General features: G+C 37.6%; 1 protein-coding gene across 1 annotated transcript in view; it reads left to right on the top strand.

The window, feature by feature from the left end:
• Positions 1-8,426: 8,426 nt before the first annotated feature.
• HDHD2 (haloacid dehalogenase like hydrolase domain containing 2) overlaps positions 8,427-22,075 on the top strand; it is a gene marked incomplete at its 5' end in the record, with an annotated part of 28,054 nt that continues 14,405 nt past the window's right edge. The window contains 3 exons of the mRNA XM_079108804.1: positions 8,427-8,527; positions 10,941-11,149; positions 15,762-15,846. Of these exons, the coding sequence (XP_078964930.1) occupies positions 8,427-8,527; positions 10,941-11,149; positions 15,762-15,846 (395 nt within the window). The remainder of the gene's footprint in view (positions 8,528-10,940; positions 11,150-15,761; positions 15,847-22,075) is intronic.

Here is a 22,075-nt window from a genome sequence, read left to right as displayed (position 1 = left end):
TAGCCTCTCCTTTTTGAGGTCTCATTCTTTCGTTGCTCAACTTGCCCTTTGACAAGAAGAGCCTTTTGGTGAGGAGGAAGCAATTAAGTCCAGACAATAGTGACCTCATAGTTTACTTGATTGCACAAGCCTGGAACCTAGAGATCATCTTGAGGCCTTCCTCGCCTTTACTCCCAATCTAACCTATCACAAATTTCTGTTTTACCTCTGAAAACTTGATCCCCTGCCAATAGGTAGGCAAGGCCTGAGGAGAGAAAGCAGGAGGGTGAGAAAGCTGCCAGCAAGGTTATGGAATGGCTGGTGTGGGAAACAAGGGATGTCTTGCCAGAGGTGGTAATGGGGACAGCAATAAATGCCAGATGCTGTTCAAGTAGCAAAGGAGGAAATGACAACTTGGACACTGGATGTTTCAAGTAAAGTGTCTAGGAGACGAGTTCTGAGTTAGCCCTCGGGAATGCACAAGAAATGAAGTAAGCAAAGAAAGTTCTCGATAATACTTGGTTAGCAATGGTCTATGAGATGCAAAACAGCTACTGAGCAAAAGGCAGAGGTTTTGTTTCCCGTGGTGCATCCGGGCCCAGCCGGCCGCGCCCTTGCGGGAGCCGACCTCCAAAACAACGTACCCTCCTCCCCCGGCGCGGTTTGGTGGAGACCCTGGCAGTGGGATTCTCAAGCCCGAGACACCGGGCGGATGGGCGGAGCCGGGGCGGGACTTCCGGCGCGGCCCGAGCCCAGTCTCCGGTGTCCCTCGGACAGCTGCTGTCGCGTGCGAGGTGGACTGCGGTGCCTTGCGGACGGTGCGGCTGGTCTGGCTCTTCTTGACGACGGCGCGCGGAGTAGGGGTGAGGAGTCGCTCGGAACGGAAGAGAAAGAAGCGGAATTGGGGACGGTGGCGGCACGCCTGTTGGAGGCGGCATTTCTTGTGTCAGGGAAATACAGGCGGCGGTCCTACACCACTGCCCTCCCTCCAGGCCGGGCCCCACCCGCGCGCCAGCCCCGGGAGGACGTCACACCCGGTGCTCGCCGCCCCTCGACCGCGGCCGCCTGCGCGTGCGCCGAATGAGACCTGGCGCTTCCGCGGTCCAGCCAAGCGCAGTGCGCCGAGTCTCCCACCCGGTGGTGACTAGTGTTGAACCCCTCCCGGCTAGAGCCGGTGGTTGGGGACAGGCGGCGGGTATCGCTGTAGGTGCGTACTGCAAGATCCTTAGTCTTAGGTCCTCCCAGCTCTAAAGACCAGATCATGAATTCAGTTCACTTTTATTGAGCGTTTAAGTAACGCACGTGGAAATGGCAACCTAGTCCCTCCATGCAGAGCTCAACAGTTTAGGAGAGACGCAGGCAGTTAACCAGGACAGAATGATGCGTGTAGTGGGAGTATACGAGGCGCCTAGCCCTGCCCAGGAGGGAAGGAGTTGGATCACAGAAAGCATACCAGAGGAAATGATGCTTAACTGAGAGGACAGGAGTTGACCAGAGGGAAAGAAAGACGGAGCAAGCAGGAGTGGTAGTTAGGGAGTAAAAGTGATTTCAGATACCTCCAGTGAAGAGGGAGGTAGAGTCTAGGACTCTAGGGAGAGTGCACTGCTGATACCTGAAAGCTAGGTCCTTGTCTGTTGCCAATCCAATCATGATGACGAAGGTTTAAGGAAAAGGAAGAAGTTTTACTGATTTGCTAGCAAAGGGGAAATGCAGGGACCTTCTGTCCCAGTAACTGATTCTCCCCGTCAGTGGGAACACAGGGCTTTTAAAAGAGAAATACAAGGACCAGGATCCAAATGTTATAAGTAGATATATAGTTAGTGTCCATCAAGTGTCCTTGAGAGAGCCATTGTTCCAGTTCCTAGGTTCGGAGTTTCTTTATTCTCCAGCCAGTGAAGGGCATGGTTGTTTAGCCTGAGATGGGAAAAATTTTAGTCTTGTTTTCTTCAGCTGTTCGGGAAGGGGAGGGGAAAGAAGAAGAAGAAGAAGAAAAAGTCAGTTTTAAAATAAGTCCCCTGGGGAAAAAATAAAATAAGGCACCCAAAGTTGGGCAGCAAGGTTTGTACTCACAGCATAAAGTGGACCCCATTACAGTGCCTGGAACCTGGGTGTGGAAGTAGATAAATGAATTGGAGAAGTAAAGGAGGACTCTGTACCCCCAGGTGCATTGTTCAGACTTTAGCCTGAGGGCATTGGGGAGTGACTAACAACATTTACTGTGGTTACAGTGATTCCAAACTCCTTTGTACCCATACAAGGAAGTAAAGAGAACTTTTACTCCCTCTAGCATCTAGGAAGCACATTCTGAAGAGCTTCAACCTCCCAAGAGAACATTTTTATTAAAATTTCTTGTTTTATCTTAAGTGTTTACAAAAAGTTTGAATTATATGTCCCCGCACATATTTATATTGATGTCCTGTGAAATCCCCAGACTGTACTAATGCTCTTACATTATATTTATTCTGTGATTTTTGTAGCCCTTGATACATCATCATGTGTTCCTTCTTCCTTCCCCACCCCCAAAAACATAACCCACCCTTTCTAAGCATGAAACACTGTGGACAATAATTTACAGGGATTACTTTCTTAATATTCTTTTCAGTTATTAGAGGTGTTCTTTCTATGTTACCAAGAAAGAAACAAGCTGAGAGATTAAGGAAATTGCTCAAGTTCGCATAACTAGGGAGTCAGGATTCATACCCAGGAGGTCACCTCCCTTGTTCTTATATTTTGCTGTACTCTTGAATTCCAGGGAATGGATTCTGGGCTGGAAATAAAAGATGCAAAACAAAATATTTAGAAAGTTGACATACGTTAGATGAGAGGATTTAAACCTGAGGTAGTTTAGTAAAGATGAAGAGGAGTGTATAGATTCAAGACTGACATGATTTGGCATTGGATTGGTGGTGCTGACATCTGCTCAGTAATTATAGGAAAAAGAAAGCAGCTTTGTTGGATTAAGACACCCTTGGATATTCAAGGGACAGCTGTCCTCTGAAGTATCTGGAAGAGTTCCTCTTGGGATGCAAGGGAATGTGCTTTCCTTTGCATTGAGCAGGTGCTCTCGGTTGTTTATGGCTCTTCTAAGAGATATTCCATATAATTCGTTCAAACTATGGGAGATGGTAGATGTGGACTCAAGATAAATGAAAAACATGGACTACCTTTGAAGCCTTTATAATTCTTTTGAGGGTAATACTGATATTTTACAATTAAGAGATTGCCCTCCATATCTGCAGGTTCTGAACCCACACAGTCAACTGCAGAGCAGAAACATTCCAAAAAAACTATTGTACTTTTTTCCGATCATTATTTCCTAAACAAAATTGTTTAACAACTATTTGCATGGTATTCAGTATTATAAGTAATCAAGATATGATTTAAACTATGCAGGAATATGTGCATAGGTTGTGTGCAGATAATACGCCATTTTATATAAGGGACTTGAACTTTCTGTTGATTTTGGAACCAATTCCCTGGGAATACTGAACATAACTGTATATTTTACCAAACACTAACTTGTGGTTCCAGTAACAGGTATTACAGTGGTTTGGCTGAGAACAGAGTTCATGCCAGAAGTGATTGAGGTCTAATGGAATCAGCTAGAGAAATAAATGAATTTTGAGTTTCGAGTGGTAGACCTGAGTTTTGTTCTAGGTCTTGGTCAATGACTGTCAAACGTGATGTTTCAAAAGAGCTATTTTAGAGTTTAAAAGGTATGATCTTTGGAACTGACAAAAAATATTTTGGAAACATTAAGCCTATGTGGATGCTTCAGTAAGAATTAAAACTATCAGTACTTATTATGACAGTTCCCTGGCAATAGTGGACTGTTTTGGGTTTTTTAAATAAATAAAGTATAATTCTTACTATTGTTGTTTTTCAGTCTTGTTTCTGTTTTGTTCTTTTATTCACTTTCAGGTGATTTTTAAAGCAGTTTTTAGGTGATTCAATAAAAAAGTTTTTATTGAATATTAAATGTTTCATAAAAGTTGGGCTTTGAGAAAAGCAATTTTATATTCCTCCTTATATGAAATGAGAGTGCTTTATCTTTTTTTTTTTTTTTTTTGCCCTCTTTTTTTGTGGTGCAGTTAGCATATTTTACATTGAAGACTCCTTTAACTGATAAACATCCAAATGGAGACCCTGGAAACAGTCTAGGCTTTTGACTTGCAAGCTGTTTCCCTTCTCAGGCAGGAAATAGTTGATGCCATTGTTGATGTAATCCTTAATTTCAAGGTCACAATAAAAATCATGAATAGAATAATATAAGGACGGGAGGATTTTGTAGTTGAAATTTGATTAACTAGACCTCTTTGTATCTTTTTTTTTTTTTTTTTTGCCTCAGCACTTTTGTTTTTCAGCAGATACATTATAAAAAACAAGCAGAATCAGGATTTTTCTTAAAATTCACCATGCTGTGAGGGTGGGAGTTTTTAATGCCAAGTGTATAACAATTATCCAGCCTAATTTTTTTAACTTTATTAAATATAGTTATATAAATATAGAAATGATTGACTAAACTATAACAAGACTAATTTTTTGTGTGAGATAGACATCATGTAGACAGAAGTTTGTGGTATACATCTGTGCTGTTTAATAATTACAGTGAAATTAAAACCACCTATGTACTCACTATCGAGGTCAAAATGTAAAACATCACGATTCCCTTTGTACTCCTGTTTTGCACCTGCTCCCTGTCTTCCAAAGAGAATCGGTATCCTAACTTGTTAATTATCATTCCCTTCTCTTTTTAGTTTTATTGCCTCATGTATTCATTCCTATTTTTTTAATATTTATAGGAAACCATACTGTGTGACTTATTTTGTAACTTGTATCTTTCACCCTGTAGTTGATTACTGAGAGTTGTCTAAGATGACGTGTGTGAATTTACTTCATTCATTTCCATTGCTTTTGGTATTCTGTATATGGATATACCACAACGTATTTACTCATTCTGTTGCTGGTGGACATTTATATTGTGTCCAGTTTCTGGCTGTGTACCAGCAGTGCTGCTGTGGATGTTTTGTTCATGTCTCACGGTACACTGAAAGTGAAACTGTCCGTCAAGCATGTAATACCTGGGAGTGGAACTTCTGGGTTGTAGAGTATTGGTGTTGCCAAACTGATTTCCAAAACGTTTATACTGGTAGCGGAATATGCAAATTCCTGTTGACAGCATGATATTTTCAGACTTTAAAATTTTGCATGTCTATTGGTTTGGTGTTGTTATCTTATTGTGCTTTTAACTATGCATTCTTATTTATTACCAGTGAATTTTGAGCATCTTCATGTGTTATTTACTATTGAGATTTGTTCTTTTGTTGGAGCAGGGTGGGAGGATGACCAAAGATTTACTTCTAAAAGCTAATACCTAACATTTTGCTACTATAAAAATATTTCACATTAAATAGAAAACCCTAGAGAGGGCTTCTGCCCTGTGGCACTTCTCCCCCTGACATTGCACACCCAGTTATCACAGAACCATGGCCCCTGTTTCCATCAATGAGGCTCACAAGATTCTGCCCCGCATATACCCAGAGGGGATGCTCTAAACCAGTGGAAGCTTGCCCAGGTACAAAGCCATCACTGCCATCAGGATCTGATCCTCTGCCCACCCCCAGGTCCTCACACAGTTATCCAGATATTGGATTCCCAGAACAGGGCAAGGAATCACCCAGAGCACTGTCCTTGTTTATTGCTGAAAAATAAACCATCTCCAAGCTGTCTTTAAACAATACCATTATTTCCTTTGCTCGTGAGCCTGCAATTTGGGCAGTACTCAGCAGGGGTGGCTTGTCTCCGCTCCTACGCCTTGCACAGGGCTCGTGGTCTGATGTCTAGGGCTATAATCATCTGAAGCTCACACACACACACACATATCTGGTGATTGATGGTTGGTTCTGTCCATCAGCCAAGACCTTCATTGGAGCTACTGGCTGGGACATATGGGCATCCAGTGGGCTCTGTACTTCAGTGTGAGGGGATTCAGCCCATGACCGGTCAGCTCCAAGGTAGAAGCATCATGGTAGAAGGACAAAGCATAGGAAAGCTGCTTAGCCCATAGCAGAGGAGAAGCAGAGAGAGAGCTCAGATGTGTTCTTTCATAAAGTATGTGTTGAGGTCTTACTCCATTTTTCTATTTGGCCATTTGTTCTTTTCTTCATAAGTATGGCTTGTATTGCCTGGAGTCTTATCCTTTCTTATGTGTTAAACACTAGTTCTGAACATTGCATTCTGTTTATAGTACTTTTGAAACATAGTTGAATTTATCCATCTTTTCCTTTATGGTTTCTGCTTTTACATCTTGTTTTAAACAGCCTGCTCTATCTTCAAGTCATGAAAATACTCTCCTGTCTGAAAGTTTCAGCTTTACCTTAAACATGTAGTTGTTTCATTTACTTAGAAAAAAATTGTTGAGTATGGTGTGATACTAGTCAGTGGCCAGCACTTGCTGAGTCAGTTCTGGGGCTGACTCTGGTTTTATTTTGTATGTCTGTTCCTTGTGTATAGACATGGCTGACTTGGAATGGGAGCAGGTTCTGGGGACAATGTTCAGCAAAAATGCTAAACACCAGAGCCTGTGGTTTTATCTGGGGTCATCTTTGCCATCCCTCCACCTTCTGACAGGACTGCATGTAAGGGAAAACAGTACTTCAGAGGATAACACTGGACAATTGGGAGTTTTCCTGGCAGCCTTGGGAAGTAGGCCCTGTGGGGATTAGCATGCCCATGTTAAGAGGAGAAAATTAAGACTTTGGGAGTAATGCCACACTTTGATTCTTTGAGCTCAGATATCTTGAGCAATAGGTAAAGATCAAGGCTTCATCCTGCCTTTCTGCTCCAAATATTGAGGAGAATCACAGGCCCAGAGAGGGTAAACTTGGCCATCCACAATGAATTTGAGGCAGAACCTGGACCAACCCCTATCCCTGTTGGCCCCAGCTCTCAAATACATCTGAGAGCTTGGTGGAGAGGTTTTCCTCCCACCAACCTTCTGTCCCAGTGGAAGATTCTATAAACTATCCAAAAGCCCTCTCTCTCCTTTTCCCCCAAATCTTTGGTAATTATCTGCTTCCACCTCCCAGGTTTTTTCTAGCTCAGCTTTAACCCTTTCCCTCTGCTTCTAATTTTAAAGATGACTCCTCTAGCTTTACTGTTACACCAGGGCTGAACACATAAGTGCTTAGTAAACATTTGCCCTGTAAAGATCCAAAAGAATAAGGCAACTTGACAATATCCTGCCAGGATGAGGATAAGTGTCCACCTTAAGACCCAGCAAAACCCTAGAGAAATGCTTATGCATGTGTCCCCCGGGAGATGTGTGCAAGGGTGTTCGTAGATGCACTCTGTGGTATGTAAAACTACCTGAATGTTCATGATTAGGAGAGCAGATAAATAAGTTAGGGTATATTTATACAATAGAATACCATACAGCAGTGAAAACTCATGAATGTAACTGCATATGGTAGCACATACACAACTCACAAAGGGTGTTGAGTGATAACTCCAGTTGCCAAATACACAGAGCATCCTTAGTATAAAGCTTTGAATATATAAAAGTTAGGAGGGTGGCTACTTGGGAAGGGAAGGAAGGGCAGTGCTTCAGAGGAGCTATACAAAAGACCCCAGCTGCCTTGTTTCTAAAGCTGAATCATGGGGAAATTGGGTTGTTATAGTATCCTTTCTTTTTTTTTTGTATGTGTGACATATTTCCTTATAAAAACAACAAAATAAGAAAAGAAATGACCAAATAAGTAAACAGATTAGTTTTTTAAAAGTCTAAACCAACCCCATCCTCTTTCTTTAACTTCCACACTATTCTTACCCACCCTTTATTATCTTTAAATCATATTTCTCTTACATTCTATAGATGCTATAACTCACAATAGAAATTATTTAAAAGGAAAATATGCAAAAGGAAAGTTGCAGGTTATAAGGTAAGGAAAATATCTCCTTATTTTAAAATTGCTATGTAACCTGAAATTTCTTCCTTGGTGACCCGTAAATACTGGTTGCTCCTTGGCCACATGTGCTGTTATTATACATAACCCATGATGAAGAAGGTCTTACTAAGGTAATGCTTCTGCCCATCTCTGCTTCAGAATACATCGTTCTCATATTTTAAAATAAAACAAACTGTTCACTGAAGAGTTATTTTAAGAAACCTGAAAGTAAGCAGTAATGTCTCTTCTGTCATTTTCCTTTGTATAGATATAATTCAACATTTTTTAACTAAGCTTTACAAAAGTTTTGTGCATCAAATTTTGAGTTCTTGATATTTAAAAACTTTTTTTTTTTTTTTTTTTTTCCCAAAAGACAGCTTAACACTAAGCAATATCTTTCTGGATATGAATGGTATTTTTGAAGACTTACCAGTTTTTAATTGTCCATTGTTTCTGAAACTGTATTTTTAATTTCATTTGCTCTCTCCTAGGGAATGAAGGATGGCAGTACGCCGTGCATTAAAAGCTGTTTTGGTAGATCTCAATGGCACACTTCATATTGAAGATGCAGCTGTGCCAGGCGCACAGGAAGCTCTTAAAAGGCAAGCTATCCTCCAGGTTCAGCTGACAAATATGTTTGTAAGTGCCATTTTACCAAGGCAGATCATTAGCTAAATGGACGGCCTTAAGATGGCATCTCACCAGCTTACCATATATCCAGGAACTGCCTTGGGTTTAGCTAGAAGATGTATGCATTGTAATATCCTTAGAACATAAAGGTTTACTTTATTACGTCCAGCCTTTTGCTCTAATCCCTTTGTTCTTTGTGTATATCTTTCTAAGTCAGTAATGTAAATTCAGAAATGAAAGCTCAAGAATATAAAATGTGAAATAAGTAGCATTGGAAAAGTCACAAATAAATCCTGGAATCAGAGGGAAACACAATCACACAACAGGCATTTTCTGCCTCCTCCAGCTTTACCTAACATCCAACACTGAATGTGCTCAAATTGTTTGATTATAGGACTTGGAGTTTTACACATACTGGGGATACACAGTAATAACATGCTAATGTGAACAGAATGTGTCAGTTTGCTTCTAGTTATCCTGAAAAAATATCAGCATAACAGAATAAATAACTGGCATTAAGCTTCTTCATCCTAAAAGAAAAAAAATGTCAAAATCACCAGTACTTAGCATTTGGTGCTTATCATTTTCCAACCTTAAAATGTTCACTGTGTGCTGTTAATAAGAAAATCTGATGCCAAGTATCACAGTGCCAGGAGTTAGGGCAAAAGACTGACACAGACTTTGCACTCTCTCAGAGAGCTTTCTTTCCATTTGGAGAACCAAGAAATATAAACAAATTGGTGTATTAGGAGTTATGATGACATTTTACAAGTAGAAGAATGATGGACAGTGTATTGGTTAAAGCCTAAAGAAAATCAGACACAACTGCTTGACGTGCTCTTGCTCAGAGTCAGGCTTTCTGGGAATAAAGGTGGATTTCTGTTGATGAGTCTGCTCCTATGGGCAGTGCTCATACTACTTTAAAAATGAGCTCTCTGCTGTGGACTGAAAGAGAAGTGTTTCTGGTGAACAGTGACATCTCTGAAGTGGCTCTGTAAACTCTGAGCCTGCCATTCTTTAGGGGCAGGAACCTATCCATTCTTATGTCATAGGAGCTGGCAGGTTTCCCTCCCAGAGAAGTCACTGTACTGGTACTGCCAGTTTGGTTTCTATAGAAACAAACAGACTAAGGAAAGTTAGGGACTAGTAAAAGTTTTTTAAAGAAACTCATTAAAAATGATGTGGTTATTTCATATTTATACTTACTCATTTTTAGGCTAATAGCTATGTTGAAGTAATGAATTTCTTTTGTGAGACAAACCACCAGATTTAATGTGTTTTGCAGAAAAGCTGCCACACAGATATTAGAGGTAATCATTGTTACAGTGAATTATTTAATCATATAAATTTATTTAATGTTCTTTGGGTGAATACATAGAAATCGCTTCTGTTCTATTTGCTTAGTTAGTACTTTCATGCCATATGGCTTTTGGGGACAGGTATAAAATAAAAAGCAACAGGGTGTTAATAAAGAATTCTAGGGTTTGGAGTTATAGCTCTGTAGTAGAGCACTTGCCTGGCATATATGAGTCCCTGGGTTCGATCCTCAGCACTACATATAAATAAATACATAAAAAATAAAGTCCATTGATAACTAAAAAAAATTGTAACTAAATTCAATTTTTAGGTTTTTAATCAAAACATTATAAAACCAAGAAAATTTTTTTCAGTTTTAAAGAAGGTTAAATGAATTCTTTCTTTGATATCATGCTAGTATGTTTCAAAAGCAGGCCATGGAATCAAAACAATCTTGCACATAAGTTGTTCAAGTGTGGAATCCCTTTTGCTGTATAAAAAGAGAATATCTCTTTGAGCTATCCAGGTAGTTTCTGTTTATAAATTTAATAACTCATTAGGGCTTAGCCAGTCTCTAATAAAATCCTGAGGCATCTGTTCTCTTAATATAGGCAATCACTGTTACAAGACACAGAAGATTCCTGTCTCAGCCTTCCTGCTCCCCAGCTGTATAAAGCTAGCAAGTCACTTTTTAGGCCTCAGTTTTTACATTTTTACCAAGAGAAGATTGCACCAGTGGCTAATCTCTAAGATAACTGTGTTCACCTCTTATATTCTGTGAGGACAGTGTGGTGTTTCATTTGTTTATCAAAGCTTGCAGTGAAGATGAAGTACAGAAGTCCTCAAAAAAAGGTAGAAGTAGACTTTTCTGTTTGACTTTGCAGTTTTTAGAGGTGGTAATGCCCACAGGGTGTACATATTTATAAGCATTCCAGGCAAAAGAAAAAACAAAAACTAAAAAGCTTTTTATCCATGAAAATAGTAACATCTTTTATTTCTAACATTTGGCATAGTTCTACCAAATTCGAAGATTTTATGGTAGTAGGATGTTAAAAATTTCCCACTGACTTCTGAATTTTCCTTTTCCAGGTTACGTGGTTCTTCTGTAATTGTTAGGTTTGTGACCAATACAACCAAAGAGAGCAAGCAAGATCTATTGGAAAGGTTGAAAAAACTGGAGTTTGATATCTCTGAAGATGAAATATTCACATCTCTGACTGCAGCCAGAAGTTTAGTAGAGCAGAAGCAAGTCAGGCCTATGCTGCTGGTTGATGATCGGGCATTACCTGATTTCAAAGGTGGGAAAAAGTTGGAAAGATCAGGCATTACCTGATTTCAAAGGTGGGAGAAAGTTGGAAAGATTTTAAAAATGAGTCTTTCATACCTACTTATAAATCATTCATAAGGAGTATTTATTCTGATTTCCATCTGTTGTTATTGAAATGGTCAACAGTATGGATAAGGAGTTTAAATCTGAATCGGTGTTTCTCAAACTTTTTTGACCATAATCTACAATAAGGGGGAAAAATTACATAGTAATCCTGTCTCTGTGTGTGTGTGTGTGTGTCTGTTTTCATGTTAAATAATAATACTGTATGAGGTACGCTCTGTTTTCATGCTATTTAGAGCCCTCCAAATTTGATTCATCATCTACTAATGGATCCTGACCCCCGAGTTTGAAAATAAAAAAACACACATGTCAGAATTATTTTGAGTATTATAACCCTCAGTCAAAGAGCCACTCTCTAAACTCAATTAAGTAAGGTGAACCAAGATCTCATTTAAAAATAGATGTCATGCTGGATAGTACAGAGATTTTGCAATGAAAAGTATTTTTCAACCAAGAAAAAATAAAATTGCTTTCAAAAAACAGACTAGAAAAATGTGATAGTTTTATGAAGCTTTGCCACATGGCTTCTTTTTTTGTAGCTGATACTCAGAGTGGAATGACACAGAAAAATAGATATAAATATGTTCACTAAAAACGTCATGTGATAACTTTACAGATAAAAGATTAGGGAAGCTTAATGTGGATATAAGGTAGAATAAGAACTCCAAAATTGTACTAAATGGAATTTTTACAGTGTGTCAATTAGAATTTTTACTTGTAAGAAACAGAAACCAACTTTGGCTGAATTAACTGATAATAAACGTATTAGAAGAATCTGACTACTGATGGGAATATAAAATAACACAACTCCTATGGAGTTAACAGAATTGCATATGAAACAGTGACTGGAGGAATCTATCTCTGAGATATAGTTACAAAACTATACAATGACATATGAACAAGGTTATGCATTATAGCTTTATTTATAATAACAAAAGATTGAAAACAATGCAAATGTTCATTGGAAGGGACTGGTTGAATAAACTATGATGTAGACACAAAATGGAAAGCTTTGTAGCAAAGAAATAATGACAGAATTCTCTCTCTTGATAAGGAGTGATCTTCATAGGCTATACTGTGAAAAAGTGAAGTATAGAAAACCTTATCATTTTCTGTGTAGAAAAATGAGAGGGAAATTGAATACATATGAATACATACATATATATATATATATATATATATGCGCATTTGTCTTATATTGGTAAAAGGAAGCCAAAGAAAGATAAATGAAAGACTAATAAAAATGGTCACCTAAAGGGCAAGGAAGGTGGAGGTCAGGAGAAGAAACTTCTCTAAAATGAACTTAACCCTACATTAAGTTGGTGACAGAACCACTCAAAAAAGAATTACTTCATATGACTTGACAGTGTTTTGACATGTTCATTCACTTTGGGATAAATTTTTAAGGACAAAACAACTACAGAGAAAGCTTGAACTATGTTTAGTAGTCTTCTTGTTATTAGTAATAATGGTATTGTAATTTTTAAAATTGTAGATATGGATAAAACAAAGTAGTAACCGTTAGTTTTGTTAGGACTCAAAATTTTAAATGTAAGTAAGAAGAAGTATAAAAAATTAATAATAAAAAGGAGATACAAATATAAAAATCAAGTAAATTAAAAGCTGAGTATTGCTAATTGCCTTGAAGTTTCATTCCCAACTCCTTTATTCTTTTCCTGAAAAAATACGTATCATCTAGACCTTCCACTGAGAACACTTTGAAACAGTGACTACCCAGTGTTCAGACAGTGGTGTCTACTATTATTTCCCACTATAGTTCTTGCTTAGCTTTTTATGTAAGTAAGGAAACTACTCAGATTGATGAGGTCACATCTAAAGAACTCTGGAGCCAACCTGAAATGATAATTTGAGCATCAAAAAGAATGATTGTGGAGATTGATAAACATATATAAAAAACCATGAGTTCAAAGAGATGTTCAGCCCCACGAAACTCATGGCTCACTGTTAGAGACTGCAAGGGCAGTAACTCATTATTCTGAAAGCTGATAAATTAAGAGTGAAATTTAAGAATTTGTCTATAGTCTTCCCTATTTGAGCTGTATTTTAGGGTGACCAAATATTTGTTGAGAGTATTCCAGCTAGGAAATGCAAAAGGAATGACAGAAGTAGAATGCCAACATTTGGCACGGAAATAGGTGATATCATCAAAATGGAGACATCAGGCTGACACCACTTGAATCTAGCCATCAACCTTAACATCACTAGAAGACGAATAACCAGAATTCTTGTGCTTTACGATGTAATATAGTAAGAAATGTACAGCACTGGCTATGAAATAAATTGCCCCAAAATTGGATGTGAATCAATGAAGACTCTAGATCTAATTACCAGCATATAGGAAAGATCAGGGTAAAGGAGCAAATTATACTATAAGTAATCAACCAAATCCAGAACATGGAGCTTTCTCCAGGATTAATGATCTTATTGTACCATTAAAGGGGAAGAGTAATATTTTAGAAAGAGAAATAAGAGATAAAAATCAAATGCAACATTGGGCCTGGTTGGGATGCCAGTTTAATATACCAAAGTTAAAAGACATTTGGGGAAATTCAAATATGGACTGTGTATTGGGTAATGTTAAAAAATTATTGACTTTTTTATGTTATGTTAAAGTTTTTAAAAAGTCTTTATTGATTAGACACATACTGAAGTATGAAGGAGTAAAATGATATACTATCTGGTATTTGTTTTTAAAATACTTCCAAAAAAAATTGTAGGGATGATTGACAAATATTGATGGTTGCACCAAGACTTATAATACCAGTCTCTCTACTTATATGTTTTGGAAATTTCCATGACAGACAGACAAACAAAAAGCTGTTTAGCTGACCCACTGAACTGCCAAGGACAGCTGGAGTTAGTCTTAAGGACTGTGCAGCCCACAATGTATACCATTGCCCACAGAACTGACAAGGTGCCAATGATGACCCTGCTAAGGGGTGACTTCTGTAAAGGGCCATGTTCACCCCACTGGCACTGCTGCCTTGGAATCTTCCCATTTGTGTTACTGCCTCCCAATTCAAAGCTCTAGGTAGGGGTTTCAGATTGGCAGAACCTCCATTCAGCACCCTTAGCTGCAAGGGAGTATAGAAAACCTCCAGCATCCTCAGCCTCTGTTGTGAGAGGAAGCTCCACCCCTCAGCACTCCAAATGAGCTGGTGAGTTCTCCAGTTGTGAGATTGGCATGCAGTTACTGGGCAACTAAAAATGACAAATATCTCCTGCAATCTACATATTTATGTTTCTGGACAAGCTGAAGGACTGTAGAACAATGCGTTTTGTTTTTTTTAATCTATTTTTTTTTTATTGTAAACAAATGAGATACATGTTGTTTCTCTGTACATGGAGTAAAGGCATATCATTTGTGTAATCATAAATTTACATAGGGTAATCTTGTTTGATTCATTCTGTTATTTTTTTCCCCTTCCCCCCTACCCCTAGAACAATGTTTTAATCTGATTTCTCTCTTCTTGACTTCAGGTAGGTGAGGAATATTAAGATTCTGTTTCCACAGTTGAGTTAGAATTGTGACATATAAGCAGAATTCTAGGTCTGGAAGAAATAATTTTCATTCAGTCTAGGACTATACTTGCAGCACTTTTATATATATAAAAATAGCCAAGGTAGATGAATTTTGAAGGGAATGGAGATAATTTTGCCAATATTGAGCATCTTTACTCTAGTTGTAGATACAGAATTAACACACATACAAAAATGCATACCCAAAACCTTTTAGTTCTTACTAGAGTCAATAATTTTACTTTGTTCCTTCAACAAACTTTAACCAATTTCTCAGTACTTGTGGTAACAAGTAAGGAGGAAATTGGAAAGCTTGGGTATCTCCAGGCAATACAGAGGCAAACAGAAATTGGCATATGGATAATCCATAGAACTTTTAGTTAGACTTTGAAAAGCCATGTGGTGAGTGTGCATGTTCAGTTGTCATATCTGATGTCCTATTGTCAGATACCAAGGCCGTACAAAGTGTTTTAATTATAAAATGTGTGAAACTAAAAATAGATGAGGCCTCATGTATAAAACCATAGAATGTGCAGTGCTTTCCATATTCATTGTGTGTTAACCTCAACCGTGTCAATTAGAAAGTCTAATTTCCCTTGCCTCTAAGATTCGCAATTCCTCATCAGTTGCTATTGATCTGATAGTTCGTAGGGCTGTTCTTGTTGATTGTAACCAGTCAAGCATTTTGAAGTTAGAAATTACTTGTTTGAGAACATCAAGTTACCATTTTCAATTCAGTTACCGAGTAGCTATAAGATCATGTACAAGGAATGTGGAAAAATATTAGTAGCCCTTTCTACCCCCTTGTCTCTGTTTCTTTCTCTTTCACTTCCAACTATACATTGGCAAGATAATCTCTTAAACTTCAGATTATGGCTCAGCAAAAATGGCCACTTAGTTACTTAATACTACTTTATTATGAAATGTGGCATTGCCTTTAATTTTGCATTTTTTAACAATTATATTTTTTCTAATCCTAGGAGTACAAACAAATGATCCTAATGCTGTGGTCATAGGACTGGCACCAGAACATTTTCATTATCAAATTCTGAACCAAGCATTCCGGTAAATATACTTCTTTATTTTTTCATCTAGTCATACACTCCCATTTTTTTCCTCTTAGGTCTTTTTCACATAAGGTTTTTTTTGTTGTTGTTGTTTTTGTTTTTTGCGGTGCTGGGGATCGAACCCAGGGCCTTGAACATGCAAGGCAAGCACTCTACCAACTGAGCTATCTCCCCAGCCCTCACATAAGGTTTTGTGTGCTTTACTTTCTGGCTGCCTAGATTGTGCATAAGGACAGATACCTTCAAATTATTTCAAAGTCAGCATCAAATAATATTGTTTAATATCTTAGTTGTGTTTTTTTTAATCAATATGTTAAAATGTGATGATCATTGGGGTTTTTGTGGTTTATAGAATCAATATTCTGGAGCAGAAATTCATAATAAAATTTCAACACTTTTTTAATAGTGAGATGACTTTTTTTTTATATTTTTTAGTTGTGAATGGACTTTTATTTTATTTATTTATGTGTGGTGCTGAGAATTGAACTCAGTACCTCACACTTGCTAGTCAAGCACTCTATCACTGAGCCACATTCCCATCCCTCAACTTTTTTTAGTATTTTCTTTTAGTTGTAGATGGACACAATACCTTTATTTTATTATATTTTTATGTGGTGCCGAGGATTGAACCCAATGCCTCACACATGCTAAGCAAGCTACAACCCTAGCCCCAAATTTTAACTCTTAAAGCTAGCAGTTTTATCTTGTATTATTACTCCTGTGATTCTCCACTGACTATGCTAATCTCGGTACATAGTATCTGGACTAACCTAAGAATAGTAGATGTGATTCTCCCTCCAGTGAGAATCCAGGCTATGGAAAAGAACTGCACATATGACTGTACTTTCAAAGCAATTATTCAATGAGTGATAATGATAATCTGAACTGGAATAGTGGCAGTAGGGGTGAAGAAAAACAGATTTCGATAGTTTCCACATGACTTGCTGGATAGTTGGGTTGTGGGGGGTGAGGAAGAGTGAGTTAAGAACATCAGCTTTCTAGCTTCAGCAAGTGAGAGAGCAAGCACTCCGTCTGAGCTCTGGGAAATGATGAGTAGTTGGGGCCATTTGGCCTGTGAGACCTCCAAGTGGAGATACTCCATTGGCTGTTGGTAGAAGCAAGTTAACACATAAGATGTGTAAATCTGTTAGATGTGTGCATTTCACCTATGTGCACTTCTTGCTGCTACTTCCAAAAGGAAGACTGTATACATGTTCTCATATTCCCTAAGATAATTTGGATCAGAATTTATTTGCAGATCTGCAAGTAAAATTGTGACTTTCTTCCTTGAAGTTTCCATATCTTGGCTTTTATGTCTTGTCAAACCACAAAATACTGTAACTTATCTTTGAATTTATGACAAGAAAATAGTCCAAAATGTTGCATAGGGATATGTTGAGATAGTTTAAAAATTTTTTAATAGCATAGTAATCTTTTAGTATTTAACTACAAGAATATTATTTTTAAAATTCCATTTTTCGTACCAGAACAAGGAGCTGCAAGAATCATCCTTCCTTATATTTTTGTAGAATTCATTTAGTCGTGTATATATCCTACAATCAGAATATTTGTAGGACACTTAAGAGCACAATACCAGTTTTACACATGTGGCCACGTTGTTTGCTGAGATCTTAAAAATGGTGATACTCGTGTAAAATCTATGTGGCCAAAAATCGCACTTTGAGGACAGCCACCTTTATTCCCTGTGTGCATAGTCACTTTTGAGCCTCAGTTAATGGAAACCACAATTACTTAATGTACTTTCATTTGTGATTCTCTCAGTCAGTGTGCTACTCAGCATTTGTTTAAAACTAATTTACTATAGTTATTGCCTGGACATCCACTGCTATGCCAGATTGCTCCAAAATATGCTTTAAGAGTATATGGTGGGCTGGGGTTATAGCTCAGTTGATAGAGTGCTTGCCTCACAAGTACAAGGCCCTAGGTTCTAATCCCCAGCACTGCACACACACGTAAAAAAAAAGTATAAGGTATTAGCTAGATATGGTAGCACATACCTGTAATCCCAGTGACTCGGGAGGCTTAGTCAGGAAGATGACAAATTTGAGGCCAGCTTCAGCAACTTAGTGAGCCCCTAAGCAACTTAGTGAGACCCTATCTCAAAATTAAAAATAGAAAGGGCTGTGGATGTAGCTCAGTGTTAAAGCACCCCTGGATTCAATCCCCTGTACCAAAAATTTTAAAAAGTATGACTTTAAAATTTCTTTTGCTTCACCTACTTCCATTATCTTGCTTTAGTTTCTTAGAGAATTCCTATCTGCTCCCCAAATAAGGCCTACAACTCTACCAAAGTTAAGTCAGTATTCATTTGAAATACAGAACCTGTATCATAATGCACTGTTTCTTACTTCTGAATTTACCCCCGCTACCTTTTATTCATTCTTTTAACCACAGAATTCAAGGAGAAGGTATTGATTGATTTTAGCTCATAATTTGGGAAGGACATATTTAATAGGAAGTTGGGAGGTCTCTGTCTTAGATGAATGCTTCGCTCAGGGTAATAAAATGTATGTTGACATAATACTGGCTTTGTAATTGCTCGGATGCTGTCTAATTAGTACACTTTCCTAATATTGATTTTTTCACACACCACATTTTAAAGCATTACAGTGTACTTATAGGTCAACTCTAATTTCACAAATGCACTTAACAGCTGGGTGGAGAGTTAACAAGGATTTTAGGTCTCGCCCTTCTTTGCATATTGATGTTTCCACAGAGACTGTGACTTTCATCCAGTGACAGCAGCTGTTTGGATTGTATGTGGCAAATATAGACATCTCAAATGAACCAACGATTAAATTACTCTTCATGTTGATAATGAGAATAAACGCTGATGTTAAAGCCCGTTGGTAGCTGCCTCGAGTGCCAGTTTCAGGGGCATGTTGCATTAAGGCAGACAGTCAGCCTTCATATTTCACTGCCTCTTTTTTACTGTGTTTTTAATGGGCAAACACCTCCAAAAGTGCACAGTACAGTGCATCTATATTGTGCAAACTACGTGTACAGATAGGTCTTGGATGCCTGAACAAATTGAGAATGATTTTAAAGAATCTATCTTGGGAAAGAATGGGAACCGTTTATAGGAATAAATATGATTTGAGTTTGGATTGTCTAAAACATTCAAACACTAAGAGCCCTTGGTAGCTTTTTTCCTTTTACCTAATGCTAAAAGATAGGAAGAATAATATAGTGAATGTTCACAAACCTATCAGCCACTTTAAGAAATAGAAAATATCAATACATTTGATATCTCTTAAAATACCTCCCCAATTATCCATGATCCATAAGAAATAGAATTTTGAATTTAGTGTTCTCATTTACATGTATTTCTTTATACTTATAATACATATATGTAGGTAGCCCTAAATGTGATACAGAATTATTTTGCAGATTTTATACTACTTATGTTCATCAATCTGCAACTGCAACCCTAAGAATACTAGGTAATTCATCAGTATGAATATCCTAACTCAGCTCATTGATTTTCACAGCAATATTACTAGCTTATAGCATGCTCTCTTTAAAAATCTTCTGATCTGAATGAGAAACCCAAAGCTGGAGCATCTGAGTAATAGACCAATCATAAATTAAATTTAATGATACAATTAGGAGGAAGACTATGTAGACAAAGAGATTTCTTAATAATTTTACCTGAACTTGGTATTAAGACTAAAAAATAATCACAAAAATAATATGACTTCATTATGGAAATGTTTTAGTATTCAAAAAAAATAAACTAAAAAAAGTACCTAATCCTGTCACCTAAAGAGTATCACTGTTAATATTTTAGCACATAATTAGTTTATGTGTTTCTATGCACATACATATACATACAAAAATGTAAACTCTGTGTAGACTAGGTGGTGACCTGCATTTTACCAACCCAACAATATATATTATGCATGTTTTCTGTACTCTTAAATATTATTCAAAACATTTTTTATTCCTATAGCATATCCCATTAAAAAAAAACAAATAAATTGTTTGACCATGAGTTTCCTATTGTTGTTTGTATTCTGGTTCTTGGAGTTAGTTTTGAATTACTGAGAACTGTTGATTGATCAGTATATGTATTTTTACCTTATTTTTGCCCCCTAGAAATATAGTTACCAAGTCACAAGAGTTTTGAGAAAACATTGCATAGAATTGCTTAACCTAGAAAAAGATCAAGGACTTTCTTTCCTAAATTAAAAGCAACTGATCATCAGCTTCTAGAGGAGCCTATTAGAATGACTTTGTCTGAAAATAAAGGGCATCACAACTGTCACATTAAATGCACAGGGAAGCCTGTTTAAAAATAATGATTTGAAGCTTTGTGAATGATGTCTTTCCTCTTATTGTTAGAGGGTCTAAGGGTCCTTCAGAAGTCAGCGATAGACAGATTTCTGTGGTTTGGGGGTTTGGGGATGACATTCTTATCATAAATGGTTTCTGTTGCATGTTAGATTGCTTGTTTGGGGGTGTCTCTTTCTTAAAAAAAAAAAATAGCAAGTTTAATTACTCCAGTATATTTAATCCTTTAGTAAAGGAAGAAGAGAGAGGGAAGGAAAATGGTCTCTGTTATTACCACATTTGTATAGTAACTTCTGAATCTTTTCTGAGTATTTAGAGCCCCTGCATGAGGATTCAAAACAGTGTGGCAGAAGGGCTCAAATTAGAAATATTTCTGTGGACTTTTTCCACTTTTGAAAGAGCTAACTGCTATGCAATCTTCTTAATTAAAAGTCCAGACAATAAAAATAAAGTACTTTGGAGATGAGAAGTTGTTTTAAGACTTAAGTGCTTAAGGTATGTAAGTATTTCATTAGTACATGCCAGAGAAGAATTTTATGTACAAATCTGAAAATCAAAAAATACAAAATTAAGTTGAATAGCAGAGTCACCACCATTTATACTTTATAATTTTGGGATAAATTCTTTTATGATTAAGGCAGCTTTTGCTACTCTCTAAAGAAAGATTTCAGGGGAATAAGCCACAAAAATACATTCTTTACTGAACTTTCTAAAGTATACAAATTATAAGCATACAACTCAGTAAAATTTTATACACAGATAACCTGTGTACCCCCACTGGGTTCATGATAGAGAACATTTCCAGCATCCGTGAGGGGTCCCTTTGCCATTCTGTCCACTCTTTCTCCAAGGGGACTACTGCTCTTGACTTCCATCAGTGTTGCCAGCTCTTGATCTTCATAGGAGTGAAATCACACTATGGTAGCATTTTAAAAATTTTGTTCTGCTGTTATTGGGCATGCATTGTTTCCAGCTTTGCTGTTAGGAATAAAGCTGCTACGTATATTCTTCTACGTGTCTTTGGAAGACATATGCATTCAGTTCTCTTGGGTATAGATCTGGAAGTGAAATTGCTAGAGGAAAGGATAGGTGATTGTTTAGCTTTAGGAAATACTGCCAAACAGTTTTCCAAGATAACTTACCACACTGTACATTTTCACTAGCTACAAATGAGAGTCAGTTTTTCCACATTTTCCCCAGAATACTAAGAGTCTGTGTAATCATGGCTATTGTTTGATATAGATAGTGGTGTACTATAGAGTTTCAATTTGTATTCCTCTGATAAGTAGTGTTGAAACCTTTCATATACTTGATGGACATTGGATGTCTTCTTTTGTGATGTGCCCAGTCAGATCTTTCACCCTTTATAATTGGGTTGTCTTTTTCTACTGATTTGTAAGTTTTTCTATGTCTTATAAATGTGAGTCTTTTGATTGGATATATGTACTTGAGGTATTTTTATTTTTATTTTGTGCTGGGGCTCACAGGTGCATTCAACCACTGAGTCACACCCCCCAGCCCTTTTTTAAGTATTTTTTATAGAGAGACAGGGTCTCTCTGAGTTGCTTGGTGCCTCGCTAAGTTGCTGAGGCTGGCTTTGAACTTGGGATCCTCCTGCCTCAGCCTCCCAACCCACTGGGATTATAGGTGTGCGCCACGACATCCGGTTCTACTCAAGGTGTCTTATTCCTGCCTGTGGTTTCCCTCTTCACTCTCTCAATAGTATGAGAACTTGAAGTTCTTAATTTTGGTGGAGTACAATTTGTCTACCCCAAGAACATGAAGATGGGTCTCTTGTGTTTTCTTCCATAAGCTTTATTATCTTACCTTTATTAACAATTAGATGTAGTATCTCCTTGAGGGTTGTTTTTTTGGTACTGGGGATTGAACCCAGTGGTGCATAACCACTGAGC

Source organism: Sciurus vulgaris (genome assembly GCF_902686455.1).
Source record: "Sciurus vulgaris genome assembly, chromosome: 13".
NCBI classification, from domain to species: Eukaryota; Metazoa; Chordata; class Mammalia; order Rodentia; family Sciuridae; genus Sciurus; species Sciurus vulgaris.
Note: the sequence above shows the minus strand (reverse complement) of the source record. Positions and strands in the feature narration are given on the sequence as shown.